The sequence below is a fragment of the Schistocerca piceifrons genome, chromosome 1 (genome assembly GCF_021461385.2).
Source record: "Schistocerca piceifrons isolate TAMUIC-IGC-003096 chromosome 1, iqSchPice1.1, whole genome shotgun sequence".
Lineage (NCBI taxonomy): Eukaryota > Metazoa > Arthropoda > Insecta > Orthoptera > Acrididae > Schistocerca > Schistocerca piceifrons.
In genome coordinates this window covers 124,630,586-124,646,189 of record NC_060138.1, presented here as the reverse complement: position 1 = coordinate 124,646,189, position 15,604 = coordinate 124,630,586, and the positions used below count along the sequence as shown (strand labels likewise).

At 40.8% G+C, this 15,604-nt stretch overlaps 1 protein-coding gene across 10 annotated transcripts in view; it reads left to right on the top strand.

The window, feature by feature from the left end:
- Positions 1 to 15,604, top strand: part of LOC124804623 — a 170,140-nt gene that overhangs the window by 123,286 nt on the left and 31,250 nt on the right. For 8 of the 10 annotated variants that reach the window (XM_047264881.1, XM_047264842.1, XM_047264857.1 and 5 more), the window contains 2 exons: positions 7,324 to 7,473; positions 11,746 to 11,895. In XM_047264881.1, the coding sequence (XP_047120837.1) occupies positions 7,324 to 7,473; positions 11,746 to 11,895 (300 nt within the window). The remainder of the gene's footprint in view (positions 1 to 7,323; positions 7,474 to 11,745; positions 11,896 to 15,604) is intronic. The other 2 variants (XM_047264898.1, XM_047264865.1) reach the window with 1 other exon arrangement.

Here is a 15,604-nt window from a genome sequence, read left to right as displayed (position 1 = left end):
TACTGCTCAGAGCCATTTGAACCATTTGAACATTGCTTGGAAAACAGTGATTGAATTATGGCCCATATGTTGGGTTGTATAACACAGTAGACATTGAATTAAATTGACTAAAGGAGAAATTTAAAAAAAAAAAATGCAGTGGAGGGAGATGAATGATGTGATTATAGACCTCTAAAAAATGAGATAGACAGGAAATGCAAAATAGCAAAGTAGGACTGGCTTGATAAGTAACGTAAGACTGTAGAGGCATGCATAATTGGGGAAAAAGAGAGTCTGTGTATAGGAAAACAAGAGGCATCTTTGGAGAAAAGTGATCCAGCTTTGTGAATATCAAGAACTCCTGTGACAAGGCAGTACTAAACAAAGAATTGAAAGAACAAATAAAAACTCTGAAGTTTGGCAGTGACAATATAATTCTGTCATAGACAGCAAAAAGACTTTGAAGAGATGTTGAATGGAATGAATATTGTCCTGAGAAGAAGTTGCAAAAGCACAACGGGTGTTCAGTAAGTAATGCAACACACATTTTTTTCTCAGTCAATAGCAGTTGAAAATATGCGGAATTTTGTTGTGGGGCATCATAGAATATTCCCGCATCCGCCCCTATAGTTTGATAAAATTCCAATATGTGGCAATTCTGTCAGTAGTCTTCAAAATGGTGTCTGTAACAGAGGTGCATTTCATGCAGAGAGCTATCATTCAGTTTCTTTTGCAGAAAACTAGAACATTGCAGATATTCAGAGATGCCTGCAAAATGTTTACAGTGACCTGTTGGTTTACATATGCATGTTGTGTAATTGGGTGAGGCGTACGTCATCATTGCTTCAAGGTCATGCATACCTATCTGATATCATCCTTTCCAGCGTACTGCACACAGGTGTGACTCCAACAATGTTTGAATGTGCAGAAACACTCGTTCGAGGTGATTAACAAATCACAATCAAACATCGCACTGCTCAACTGCATGTCTCTCTCATGGTAGGAGTGTGCTCATTGGGTTCCTTGCCACCTACCAGAAGACCTTAAAGAGCAATGAAGGACCATCTATGCAATGAAGGATGCACTCTGCGAGAAGCAGTACGTGGATGATGAGGAGGTTATTGATGCAGCAAAGATTTGGCTTCAATGTCTACAAGTAGAGTGGTACCGTGCAGGCATACAGGCCCTACCAGTGAGGTGGCATAAGGCTGTCACACATTACATTACTAAATAGGGTTTGTATCCAAATGAGTGGGGAATAATATGGTGAAATTGGAATCTCGAATAAAACCATTCAGGTGGGAAAGAATCTGTTGTGCTACTTATTGAATGGCCCTTGTGAAACAAGAGTACTGGAATGTAGTAGAATTAAATCATGTGTTACTGATGGAATTAGATTATGTAATGATGTACTAAATGTAGCTGATGAGTTTTGCTATTTGGACAGCAAAATAACCAGTGATGGCCAAAGTAGAGAGGATATAAAAGGCAACCTCACCCTATAACAATAAACACAGAAACTGTAATCGTAAAATAAAATTCTAACAACTGAAAGCATGATGATGCCATTTTAAAAAATTGTAGAAGCTGTGGACCCGTATTACAAGAAAGTAGATGACTGTACATTGGTAATATGTATGTCAAATTTGTGGCCAATAAGTTCAAGGGATTCTTATAGAGGCACTCGGGTGAAAAGAGCATCATCATCAAAGCTCATGAGGATGTCAAAATCCGTAAGTTTTAAGTTGTTGTCAAAATCCGTAAGTTTTAAGTTGTTAACACATCCAATAAAATCCACAAAGTTGCAAATAATGTCACGTAGAAGAAGGCGTAATTAGATGAATGATGAACACTAAGTTCACTTAACAAAGGTTTATTTAGCACTTGCACATTCAAGAACGTGGAGCGAACTTTCTCTGACCAGAACACATAGAGTATATATATATATATATATATATATATATATATATATATATATATATATGAGTATATATATATATATATATATATATATATATATCTAAAAAGAAAGATGATGAAACTTACCAAACAAAAGCGCTGGCAGGTCGATAGACACACAAACAAACACAAACATACACACAAAATTCTAGCTTTCGCAACCAATGGTTGCCTCGTCAGGAAAGAGGGAAGGAGAAGGAAAGACAAAAGGATATGGGTTTTAAGGGAGAGGGTAAGGAGTCATTCCAATCCCGGGAGCGGAAAGACTTACCTTAGGGGGAAAAAAGGACAGGTATACACTCGCACACACACACATATCCATCCACACATGCACAGACACAAGCAGACATTTGTAAAGGCAAAGAGTTTGGGCAGAGATCTCTGCCCAAACTCTTTGCCTTTACAAATGTCTGCTTGTGTCTGTGCATGTGTGGATGGATATGTGTGTGTGTGCGAGTGTATACCTGTCCTTTTTTCCCCCTAAGGTAAGTCTTTCCGCTCCCGGGATTGGAATGACTCCTTACCCTCTCCCTTAAGACCCATATCCTTTTGTCTTTCCTTCTCCTTCCCTCTTTCCTGACGAGGCAACCATTGGTTGCGATAGCTAGAATTTTGTGTGTATGTTTGTGTTTGTTTGTGTGTCTATCGACCTGCCAGCGCTTTTGTTTGGTAAGTTTCATCATCTTTCTTTTTAGATATATTTTTCCCACGTGGAATATTTCCCTCTATTATATTCATATCATTAATTTGAAGCCAACAATCACGTTTGTTATTGTTATCGTTATTGTTATTGTCACTGTTACATTTCGAAGTCTTTTCTGTCGTCTTATTTCCTCCTTCTGTTTTTGCCAGCAGTTTCACTTTCTATTCACCTTCTCCTTTTTTACCGTAATCCAGTATACAATTTTATCCCAATTTTATCCCGTCGATATACACTCAATAATGATCTCTGCCCAAACTCTTTGCCTTTACAAATGTCTGCTTGTGTCTGTGCATGTGTGGATGGATATGTGTGTGTGTGCGAGTGTATACCTGTCCTTTTTTCCCCCTAAGGTAAGTCTTTCCGCTCCCGGGATTGGAATGACTCCTTACCCTCTCCCTTAAAACCCATATCCTTTTGTCTTTCCTTCTCCTTCCCTCTTTCCTGACGAGGCAACCATTGGTTGCGAAAGCTAGAATTTTGTGTGTATGTTTGTGTTTGTTTGTGTGTCTATCGACCTGCCAGCGCTTTTGTTTGGTAAGTTTCATCATCTTTCTTTTTAGATATATTTTTCCCACGTGGAATATTTCCCTCTATTATATATATATATATATATATAGCTGCAGAACATTCCAGTACCATGATTCTTGACATTTGTGGATACTTCTAGAATGTGCTCGAGCCAAATATAGAAATTAAAATTGTGAGTTTTGAACTCACAACCCTCAATGCGACAGTTTATTATCAAACCACTACATCACAGAGCTACTAAGCTTCTTATGCGACATTGCTCCCTCCTTAAGAGAACAGCATCTCGGTGTTACGTCTTCCTAGTCCGGGACTGAGTTATCGGTACTGCATACTCTGACTCCTGATGACTGATTCTCGCGCTGGCGGTGACCTTTTAGAACTTCTTTTACCGCTCGTCACCTTTCTGCTTGTTGCCTTTTGCGGGAGCTTCGAATTTACCCTAGGTTGCAGGATCCTTATAGGGCTTCATTCGAAGGACTTGGACCGTATCTCTGACCTTTCGTCGTCTCCTGTCTGGGTCAAAATCTTCAACTTCATAAGTAACATCAGACAACTGTCTTACAACCTTATAAGGTCCAGAGTAGCACCTGAAGAGCTTCTCAGAGAGTCCAACCTTCCAAACAGGTGTGGAGATCCAGATGAGGTCACCAGGCTGGTAGACAACTGGGCGGTGACTCGCGTCATACCTTCAGTGATTTCTTGAGCCTGCAGCGTGAATAGTCGAGCTAACTGCCGAGCTTCCTCAGCTCTGGTTTACACCTGGTCAATGTAGTCATCATCGACGTCATCAGGATGTACCGGAAACACAGTGTTCATTGTCGTCGTTGCCTCGCCCATGCACCAGGAAAAATGGCGTAAATTCTGTGGTGTCTTGTTTTGCGGTGTTCTGGGCAAACATCACAAAAGGTAGCACCTCATCCCAGTTGCTCTGCTGAACACTGACGGACATTGATAGCATGTCGGCCAAGGTCTTATTAAGGCGTTTAGTAAGCCCGTTAGTTTGCGGATAGTAGGCAGTTGTCATGTGATGAGTAATATTGCACCGACAGTTTATCTCTGTCATAAGACACGATTAAAAAACTTTCCCTCGATCCTTAATTAATGACCTTGGGGCACCGTGTTTTAATACAATGTCCTCCGCGATGACTTTGGCTACATCAGATGCTTTGGCTATTTTCACAGCTTTTGTAATGGCATAGTGTGTCAGATAATCAGTGCAAACAATAATCCATCTATTGCCACTAGCAGACGTTGGAAGTCATCCGATGAGGTCAATCACAACAAGCTGGAAAGGCGTTGCGGCTGGTGGAGTTGATATGAGACGGCCAGGTGGTTTCTGAGGATCTGCCTTTCTCCTCTGACACTCACGACAGTGTGACACATAGTGACGGACACTCCTGAATAAACCTTGCCAGAAAAATCTCTTGTGGATTCTATCATATGTCTTAATAAATCCTAAATATCTGGCCTCAGGTGTGTCATTGAATTTCTGTAGAACATCTAAGTGCATGTGTTTAGGAATCACTGGTAGCCACCTCTTTCCTAACGGATCAAAGTTTTTATTGCAAAGTAATCCATTAGCCACCTTAAATTGCCCTTTCACATCCTCTGACCGATTTAAGGCAAGCGTAATTTGAAATATCTTGGCGTCCTTCTTCTGCTCAGCAGAGAGATCCTGGAGTGCAGTGAGACAGTCACTATCTTCATCAAAGTCTTGATGGTCTTGCACAGGGTTTCTTGAGAGACATTCGGCATCTTGGTGTTTTCTTCCACTTTTGTACACTATGGTAATGTTATACTCTTGAAGATGTAGTGCCCATCTGACGAGTCGTCCTGTTGGATCCATAATACCTGTCAACCAACAAAGTGAATATGGTCTGTAACAACTGCGAATGGCCTTCCATAGAGATAATGTCAAAATTTGCACATGGCCCAGATCATAGCAAGACATTCTCTTTCTGTACTTCCTCTCGGCTGTTGTAAGTGTCCTAGAAGCTTAGGCTATAACCTTCTCTTTTCCATCCGAAATTTGCAACAGAACAGCACCAATCCCATACCTGCTGGCATCTTTGTGTAGTTCTGTAGATGCTCTCTCATCATACAGACCAAGTACAGGGTCAGTCGTCAGAGCTTTTCGGAGCACATCGAAAGAATCTTGTTGAGCACCACCCAGATAAATTTAGCTGGTTGGCCATCCATGAGAATATCTACATAGTTTCCTATCTTTTTGGAGTAATTGACGGCGGAGGATTTTCTCTTCGGTGGCCTCAACTCCAAGGAATGTTGCACCCTTTAGTTTTCCAGGTTGCAATGGCTAGGTGATCGGCTGGAGCTTCTAAACGGTGATGAAGACCTTTGATCAGAGTGTTGGGGAGCATCCTCTCCATCGGCTAGCTTGTGGCGATGGTGACCTATGTCGTCCTGCACACACACCTTCTTGTTCATCTTCATCGTCCCGGAGTTGGTGTCTGCTAAGATTGGTCTGCTGTCTTCTGCCACGGGCATCAACAAATATCCGCTGCCTTTCTCGACAATAGTGCACCACATGTCCCAGTCATCCACAGTGGAAACATACTGGTTGGTTATCCTGGGCCCTCCAGATGTCAGTCTTCCTTGGTGGCCAAACAGGTTCCTCATGCGGCATTGTAGGAATGTAACTCTGCCTGCGTCGACTTTTTCACCTTTTTAAAGGGAAATGAAGGACGAGAGATTGAGTTCAATGTCGTTCCACTTCCTCTCTTATGACCTCTTGAAGCGTCTCTGTTTTTTGCTCACCATGCAATCCAAGTGCCTTCTGGATTTCGTCTCTCACTCTCTGACAAAGAACACTTCTGAAATCAGTTGCTTAGTCCATCACAGACATTGATACTACGTTTGGAAGCCTTTCAAACTTCTTGCATGTAATTCTATTTTTATGCATTGTTTCAATATACTGGCACCATTTTATGAAGTCGTCTGCACCGGCCAGAACACAAACAGTATATATACAGCTACAGAACATTCCAGTCCAGTGATTCATCACCTTTATAGATACTTCTAGAATGTAATCGAACCGAATATAGAAATTAAAATTGTACAGTCCAGGTGAGATCTGAACTCGTAACCCCCCATGCAACAGTTTAGTATCATAACCACTACACTATGGTGTTACTCAGTTTCTTCTGTGACAATGTGATGTGGACATTTCCCAACATAAGGGTATTTAGCAAGTGTGCCAGTTGGGACATTAATATGGCTCATAATTGTGGTGTAAAGCCAACCCTGTTTTTGAATGTCTGGAACTCATTCAAGTCTTAGTAAAACCTATGCTCTCTGTTGTAGCTTTGTAACAAGTGCATCTCACAAGCCAGATTCTATTGAACTGCCATATCTTCATCTCAAAATTCTTGGTGCAATCAGTGTCATTCTTTGAATCTATTTAAATTTCAATAAGTGAACAGCTGATCAGTTGTGTAAGTGGCTACATTCTTAGTAATGCCGAGGAACCTGCACTGAGTCTGTTTAAGAAGAGGAAGCAGATATCACACAACAGATATGACTCGGGGAGAGAAACAGTGGAGATGCTACCAGTGCAAGTCTCCCGCTTATAATCGATCAGTTCATCAACATACTACATGACAGCGACGTGGTTGCTTGCCAAAAAAATGTTGTGCCCATTGTCCACTCATGTCTGCTTGTTTACCTGTGGACTATTTTATGATGAATTACGCAGGGAGACATTGAAGAATCACATTTCCGAAGGTATTTGACTGGAATATAGTTTGAAATCTGACAGTACAGAAGAATGCTGAAGGTTAAAAAGGTAAAATGAGTAAGTAATGGAGAGGAACTTTAATCAAATTCGGGGGGGGGGGGGGGGGGGGGGGTAATTTGTGAACATCTTTACTAAAAGATGTGATCAGTTAAAAGAACCTCATCAATTTGCTTATAGAGAAAAGTTTAAGGGGTAAAAATTGTAAAGATAGAATAATGCTTGACTCTAGAAATGAGGTTCACATGGATGTAGGTTGCAGAAGCTAAGGAGAAATGGATAGACTTACGAAGAATAGCGTAGTGTAACAACAAAAACACCAACAAGAACAGTTATTACATTTGATTAGTTTCCTTTGTTCGATATGATCTTACTAAAAGATTTTGTTCATACTTCTTTGCAGGTCATAGAAATGGATGTGATGATAAGATACCGCCTTCAATGCCAGGAGAGTGCATGCATAATGGATTGGATGGACCAAATTCCAGTGTGAAAACTAATGTAGCTACAAATAAATCTGATTCAAAAAGCTGTAAGCTTTCAAAGGCCCAGGGTAATAACTGACACTTTAAACTTCACAAAAGTTGTTTGATAAGGGTTTTCATGTTTCATCACATAGAGTTTGGAAATTGTGGTATTTATGCATTGTAAATTGGTAAATGTATCTCAGGTCTCTGCCTTTAATAGGATGAATTAAATTTGAGTATCACTATTAAAATTCCTGCTTGGAAAACAGTGATTGAAGTTTGGCCCTTATGTAAAGTTGTATAACACAGTAGACATTGAATTAAATTGACTAAAGGAGAAAATTTTAAAAAATGCAGCCAAGGGAGCTGAAAGATGTGATTATAGAGCCCTAAAAAATTAGATGCACAGGCACTGTAAAACAGCAAAGTAGGATTGGCTAAACGAGCAATGTAAGGCTGTAGAGGCCTGCATAACTGGGGGAAAAAGAGTGTCTGCATATAGGAAAATGAGAGGTTTCTTTGGAGAAAAGTGATGCAGCTTTGTGAATATCAAGAACTCCCATGACAAGGCAGTACTAAGCAAAGAAGTGAAAGAACAAATAAAAACTCTGAGGTTTGGCAGGGACAATATAATTCTGTCATAGACAGCAAAAGGACTTTGAAGAGATGTTGAATGGTATGGATATTGTCTTGAGAAAATGTTGCAAAAGCACAAGGGGTGTTCAGTAAGTAATGCAACACATATTTTTTCTCAGTCTGTATCGGTTGAAAATATGTGGAATTTTGTTGTGGGACATCGTAGAACATTCCCCCTTCCACCCCTATAGTGTGATGAAGTTAAAATAAATAGCAGTGCTGTATATAGTTTTCAAAAGGGCATCTGTAACAGAGGTATGTTCCAAGCAGAGAACTATCATTCAGTTTGTTTTGGCAGAAAACCAGAACATTGCAGATATTCATAGATGCCTGCAGAATGTCTACAGACACTTGTCAGTTAAAAATGCATGGCGAGTCATTGGGTGAGGCGTATGTTGTCATTGCTACAAGGTCATGCATACGTATCTAATATCTTGCTTTCCGTCCTCTCAGGTGTGTGCTCCCTTGGTTCCTTGCCACCTACCAGAAGACCTTAAAGAACAATGAAGGACCAACTGTGCAATGAAGGATGCACTCTGCGAGAAGCAGTATGTGAATGATGAGCAGGTTATTGAGCAGCAAAGTTTTGGCTTCAGTGTCTATAAGTAAAGTGGTACCATGCAGGCATACAGGCCCTCCCAGTAAGGTGGCATAAGGCTGCCAAATGAATGGGGATTATGTTACTAACTAGGGTTTCTGTCCAAAAGAGTGGGGAATAATATGGTCAGTTAGAATCCCGAATAAAATCATTCATGGGGGAAAGAATGTGTTGCAGTACTTATTGAATTCCCCTTATAAAACAAGTGTAATGGAATGTAGTTGGATTAAATCAGATGTTACTGATGGAATTAGATTATGTAATGAAATACTAAAAGTAGTTTATGAAGAAAAAGTAACCAGTGATGGCCAAAGTAGAGAGGACATAAAAGGCAACCTGGCCCTAGAACAAAAAACACTTCTGAAAAAAGCGATTTCTGAATAACTAATGTAGTTCATAGCAAGGCAGTGTATAACAGGCACAATATTTCAGCAAATAACCTCGTTGCCATTATGAGGTGTGCTGATGAACTGACTGCCTTCTATCTACACAGGCCTTCAGCCCCCCCCCCCCCCCCTCCCCAATTCCTGCCTCGTCCTCCAACTTGGCACTCCGTCCTCTGTTTGTACGCAGGAGCTGCCACATAGTTAGTAATCTCCTCATCCCATCCCTTCTTAGCTCGCTTTTTCCGTGGTTTGCACATAGGGGTATGTTTTGGAAGCATCTCCACTCTTGATCCACCTGTTCTTGAAATCAGTTTGTTGTGGGATATCTCCTTCCCTTTCTTAACCAGATTGTGTACAGGTTCCCAGGCCTTACTAAGAATGTAGCCACTATCACTATTGGTCCTCTGTTGTCTGATTCGACTCTTGATAGTTTCTATAATTACACAGATCCAGAAGTTAAACCTTAGATGGTCATAATCCATTCCATTTAATTCCAATAGTCAGTCTTCTGCAATTGCCGACATGTTAGGCTGTTGCACCTTGATATGCCATTGGTCACAATAATGGTCTATGACAATATGTACTGTCTGACTGTCTGACCTTTGTACATGTGACACTGGCTTGGGACTTTTATAGTTCCTGGATTTTTGGTGTCCAAGATTAGCTTGACACTACCAAGCAGTGCCCATGTTTTAGCTGGCAGGTGTAAAATGGTCTTCACTTGATGTTTGTGTAGATTTCATCCTATATTTGTAGATAATATTCCACAGAATGGAATAAACAGAGTGGCTGCATCCTCCTGAGGGTCTTCTTCTGTTTCCACTGACCTCACCTTCAGTGTAGGACATAGGATTCTCCTAATTTCCCTCTCTGTGTAGCCTTTTCACCAAACACTGTCCACAGGTGTTTTACTTATTGGTTGAGACTCATTGTTGGAGAGGATGCAAGCCATATGCAAAAATGTTTTGAGCACCCTGTTCTCCTGTGCCCATTGGTGTCAGCTGACTGTGTGTAAGCAAAGGTTGGTGTGTGTTTTCTTAAGGTACACACTGTGGCGCAAAGTACCTTACGCTCGTATTTTTACAAATATGTCAAGAAAGTGTAACACCTTGACTTCTATGACACAATTGGTGTATGGAATTGAGATGTGTGAGGAAAGCATTCAGCTTATGTCTTCCATGTGGTCGTATGATGTGTGTGACATCAAAATACTGGTAAGAAATTTGATGGTTTTCCTTGGGGTGATGCCAGGGCTTGCTTCTCTAAATGTTCCATATACACATTGGCAACAATCGGTAAGGGTGGACTCCCCATGGCTACTCCTTCTGTCTCTTTGTAGTAACCGCTGTCGAAAAGAAAGTATTTCAACATCATGTCATACCCGTAAAGTTTTTACATGTCATTGACATGATTTCAGAGGTTAGAATTTTATTTTATGATTGCAAATTCTGGATTAAGCCATTTTAAAGCATAAGATTTTTACATAAAGGTTTTTGTTTGAAACATGTCGAAATCTTATGCTTGAAAATGGCTTAATTGGGAAACTGTAATCATCAAATAACATTCTAACAACCGAAAACAAGATGATGACATTTAAAAAATTTGTATAAGCTGTGGACCCATATTACGAAAAAGTAAATGGCTAAACATTGGTAATCTGTATGTCAAATCTGTGCCCAATAAGTTCCAGGGATTCTTATAGAAGCACTCTGTTGAAAAGAGCATCAACATCAAAGCTCACAAGTATGTCAAAATCCCTAAGCTTCAAGTTGTTAAGGCATCCAACAAAATTCACAAAGTTGCAAATATAATGTGGATTTTTCCCAGCCTAAGGGTATTCAACCAGTGTGTCAGTTTTGACATCAATGTGGCTCACAATTGGGTCTTAAAGCCATCCCTCTTTGTGAATTTTTGGAAGTCATTCAAGTCTCAGTAAAAACTATGTTCTCCATCGTAGCTTTTTAACAACTGCATCTCACAAGCCAGTTTTTTTTAGAACTGCTATGTGTACATCTCTCGCCTCTTGGTGCAATCAGTGAATTTCGTTGAATCTATTGAAATATGTGTAAGTGAACAGCTGATCAGTTGTGTAAGTGGCTACATTCTTAGTAAACACCGGGAACCTGCACGTGGTCTGTTTAAGAAGAGGAAGCAGATAGCAAACAACAAATATGATGCCGGGAGAGAAACAGTGCAGGTGTCACCAGTGCTAGTCCCCAGCTTTTAGTCGGTCAGTTTTGAACACGCTACACGACAGCAACCTGATTGCTTGGTAAAATGTTGTGCCCATTGTCCACTCATGACTGCTTGTTTGTCTGTGAACTATTTTATGATGAATTACGCAGGAAGACATTGAAGAATCACCTTTTGTAAGGTATTTGACTAGAATGTAGTTGAAATCTGGTAGTACAGAAGAATGCTGGAGATTAGTTGGGTAAAATGAGTAAGTAATCGAGACGAACGTAATCAAATTGGGGGAAAAATAATTTGTGAATGTCTTTAGTAAAAGATGTGATCAGTTAAAAGAACAACATCAATTTGATTATAGAGGAAAGTGTAAGGGGTAAAAATTGTAGAAGTAGAACAATGCTTGACTCTAGAAATGAGTTTCACATGGGTGTAGGTTGCAGTAGCGAAGGAGAAATGGAGAGGATTGCACAAGAACAGTTATTACATTTGTGTAGTTTCATATTGTTTGATATGCTCTTACTAAAATATTTTGTTCATGCCTCTTTCAGATCATAGAAATGGATGTGAAGATAAGGTACTGCCCTCAGTGCCAGGGGAATGCATGCGTAATGGATTGGATGGACCAAATTCCAGAGCGAAACCTAATGTAGCTACAAATAAATCTGATTCAAAAAGCTGTAAGCTTTCAAAGCCACAGGGTAATAACTGACACTTCAAACTTCACATGAATTATGTTTGATAATGGTTTTTATGTTTCATGTCACGTAGAATTTGGAAAGCCTAGTATTTATGCATTGCAAATTTGTAAATGTATCTCAGGTCTCTACCTTTAATATGATAAATTGAATTTATCACAATTACAATTCCTGTTAGATTACAAATTACAGATGTAGTTGAGAGAAAGCATTGATGTCTCATGTGTTCTGACTTAATTGCCTTCCTGAGTATGATGCCTTTCTGTACAGCCACATTCATGTTGTTGTAATCATCCACCAGAGTCTTGTACTAACATTTGAAGTTCAGCAGCAATGTTTTCTTTATTACTGTCCATTTCATTCAATGATATATTTAATTTCTAGCTTAAGATGCAGAGGAGAACCATTGATTTGATAACAGTGATTCAAGAATGGCCCATATGTAAGGTTGTATAACACAGTAGACATCGAATTAAATTGACTAAAGGAGAAAATTTTTAAAAATGCAACTGAGGGAGCTGTAAAATGGGGTTATAGACCCCTGAAAAAGGAGGTAGACAGGCAGTGAAAAATAGCAAAGTGACAATGGCTAGATGAGCCATGTAATGCTGTAGAGGCATGTGTAACTGGGGGAAAATGAGAGTCTACCTATAGGAAAACTAGAGGCATCTTTGGAGAAAAGTGATCCAGCTTTGTGAATATCAAGAACTCCCGTGGCAAGGCAGTACTAAGCAAAGAAGTGAAAGAACAAATAAAAACTCTGAAGTTTGGCAGTGACAATATAATTCTGTCATAGACAGGAAAAAGAGTTTGAAGAGATATTGAATGTAATGGATATTGTCTTGAGAAGAGGTCACAAAAGCGCTAGGGGTGTTCAGTAAGAAACGCAACACATATTTTTTCTCAGTCTGTATCGGTTGAAAATACCCGGAATTTTGTTATGAGTCATCGTAGAATATTCCCGCTTCCACCCCTATAGTTTGTTGAAGTCCCAATAGGTGGCAGCGCTATATGTTGTCTCAAAATGGTGTCTGTAACAGAGGTGCATTCAAAGCAGTGTGTTGTCATTGAGTTTCATTTGGCAGAAAGCCAGAACATTGCAGATATTCATAGGTGCCTGCAGAATATCTACAGAGACCCATCAGTTAACAAATGCATGAGGAGTCATTGGGTGAGGTGTCTGTCATCATTGCTACAAGGCCATGCTTACATACACTATATGATCAAAAGTATCCAGACACCTGGCAGAAAATGACTTACAAGTTCGTGGCACCGTCCATCGGTAATGCTGGAATTCAATATGGTGTTGGCCCACCTTTGGCCTCGATAACAGGTTCCACTCATGCAGGCGTACATTCTTTAGGGTTGGCCGCCCAGTCTTCATTGAGTGCTGCGCTGAGGGAAGTATCATTGTCACCCTGTGAGGCCTTTCATGAAGTCAGTGTTCCAAAACATCAAAAAGGTGTTCTATAGGATTCAGGTGAGGACTCTGTGCAGGCCGGTCGATAACAGGGATGTTATTGTCATGTAACCACTTCGCCACATCCCGTGGTTTATAAACAGGTGCTCGATCATGTTGAAAGATGCAGTTGCCATCGCCAAACTGCTCTTCAACATGGGAAGCAAGAAGGTGCTTCAAACATCAATGTAGGCCTGTTCTGTGACAATGCCATGCAAAACAACAAGGGGTGCAAGCCATATCCATGAAAAGCATTACCACACTGTAACACCACCGCCTCCAAATTTTACTGTTGGCGCTAGATACGCTGGCAGATGACATTCACCGGGCAATCACCATACTCACACTGTGCCATCTGATCACCACATTGTGTACCATGATTCGCCACTCCACACAATGTTTTTCCAGTGTTTACGCTCCTTACACCAAGCGAGGCGTGTTTGGCATTTAATGGCTTGATGTGTGTCTTATGAGCAGCCGCACGACCATGAAATAAATGTTTTCTCACCTTCTGCCTAAATGTCATAGTACTTGCAGTGGATACTGATGCAGTCTGGAATTCCTGTGTGATGGTCTGGATAGATGTCTGCCTATTACACATTACGACCCTCTTCAACTGTCAGCGGTCTCTGTCAGTCAACACACTAGGTTGGCCTGTACGCTTTTGTGATGTACATGTCCCTTCATGTTTCCACTTCACTATCACATTGGAAACAGTGGACCTATGGATGTTCATGAGTGTGGAAATCTCGTGTACGGATGTACAACACAAGTGACACCGTATCACCCGACAACGTTCGAAGTCCGTGAGTTACGCAGAGTCCCCCATTGGGCTCTCTCACGATGTCTAATGACTACTGAGGTCACTGATATGGAGTACCTGGCAGTAGGTGGCAGCACAATGCACCTAATATGAAAAACGTATGTGTGTGTGTGTGTGTGTGGGGGGGGGGGGGGGGGGGGTCCAGATACTTTTGATCACATAATGTATCTGATATCACGCTTTCCGGCCTGCTGCACACAGCTGTGACTCCAACAATGTATGAATGCACAGACAGCCATTCGAGGTGTTTAACGGATCACAATCAAACATCGCACTGCTAAACTGCATGTCTCTCTTGGTAGTGCTGACACACTTGTCCACCAGTTGTGGTACGTAAAGGTGTGTGCTCGCTGGGTTCCTTGCCAACTAGCAGAAGACGTTATAGAGCAATGAAGGACCATCTGTGCATCAAAGGATACACTCTGCAGGAAGCAGTATGTGGATGATGAGGAGGTTATTGATGCAGCAAAACTTTGGCCCCAATGTTTACAAGTAGGGTGGTACCATGCAAGCATACAGGCCCTCCCAACAAGGTGGCATAAGGCTGTCACACTGAACGGGGATTACGTTACAAAATAGGATTTCTATCCAAAAGAGTGGGGACTAAAATGGCGAATTGGAATCCCACATAAAACCATTCAGGGGGGAAAAATGTGTTACTCTACTTATTGAATGCCCCTTGTAAAACGAGGGTAATGGAATGTAGTTGAATTAAATCATGTGTTACTGATGGAATTTGATTATGTAATGAGATACTAAAAGTAGTTGATGAATTGTGCTACTTGGCCAGCAAAATAATCAGTGATGGCCAAAGTAAAGGTGATATAGAAGGCAACCTGGCCCTAGAACAAAAGCACTTCTGAAAAAGAGGGATTTCTTAATATCTAATATAGTTCACAGGTGAATGGCGAGAAGTCATTGTACAGCAGGCACAATATTTCAGCAAGTAACCTCGTTGCCATTGAGGTGTGCTGATGAATTGACTGCCTTCAAGCTGGCACAGGTCATCATCCCCCCCATTCCCGCCTCATCCTCCAACTTATCACTAGACATAATTAGTAATCTCCTCATCCCGTTCCCTTTTACCACACTTTTTCCGTGGTTTGCACACAGGGGTATGTTTTGGGAGCATCTCCACTCTTGATCCACCTGTTTTTGAAATCAGTTTGTTGTGGTATATCTCCTTCCCTTTCTTAACCAGATTGTGTACAGGTTCCCAGCCTTACTAAGAATGTAGCCACTATCAATATTGGTCATCTGTTGTCTCATTTGACTCTTGATAGTTTCTATAATTACACAGTTCCAGAAGTTAAACCTTAGATGGTCATAATCCATTCCATTTAATTTCAGTAGTCAGTCTTCTGCAAGTGCCAACATGTTAGGCTGTTGCACCCTGGTATGCCATTGGTTACAATAGTGATCTAAGACAA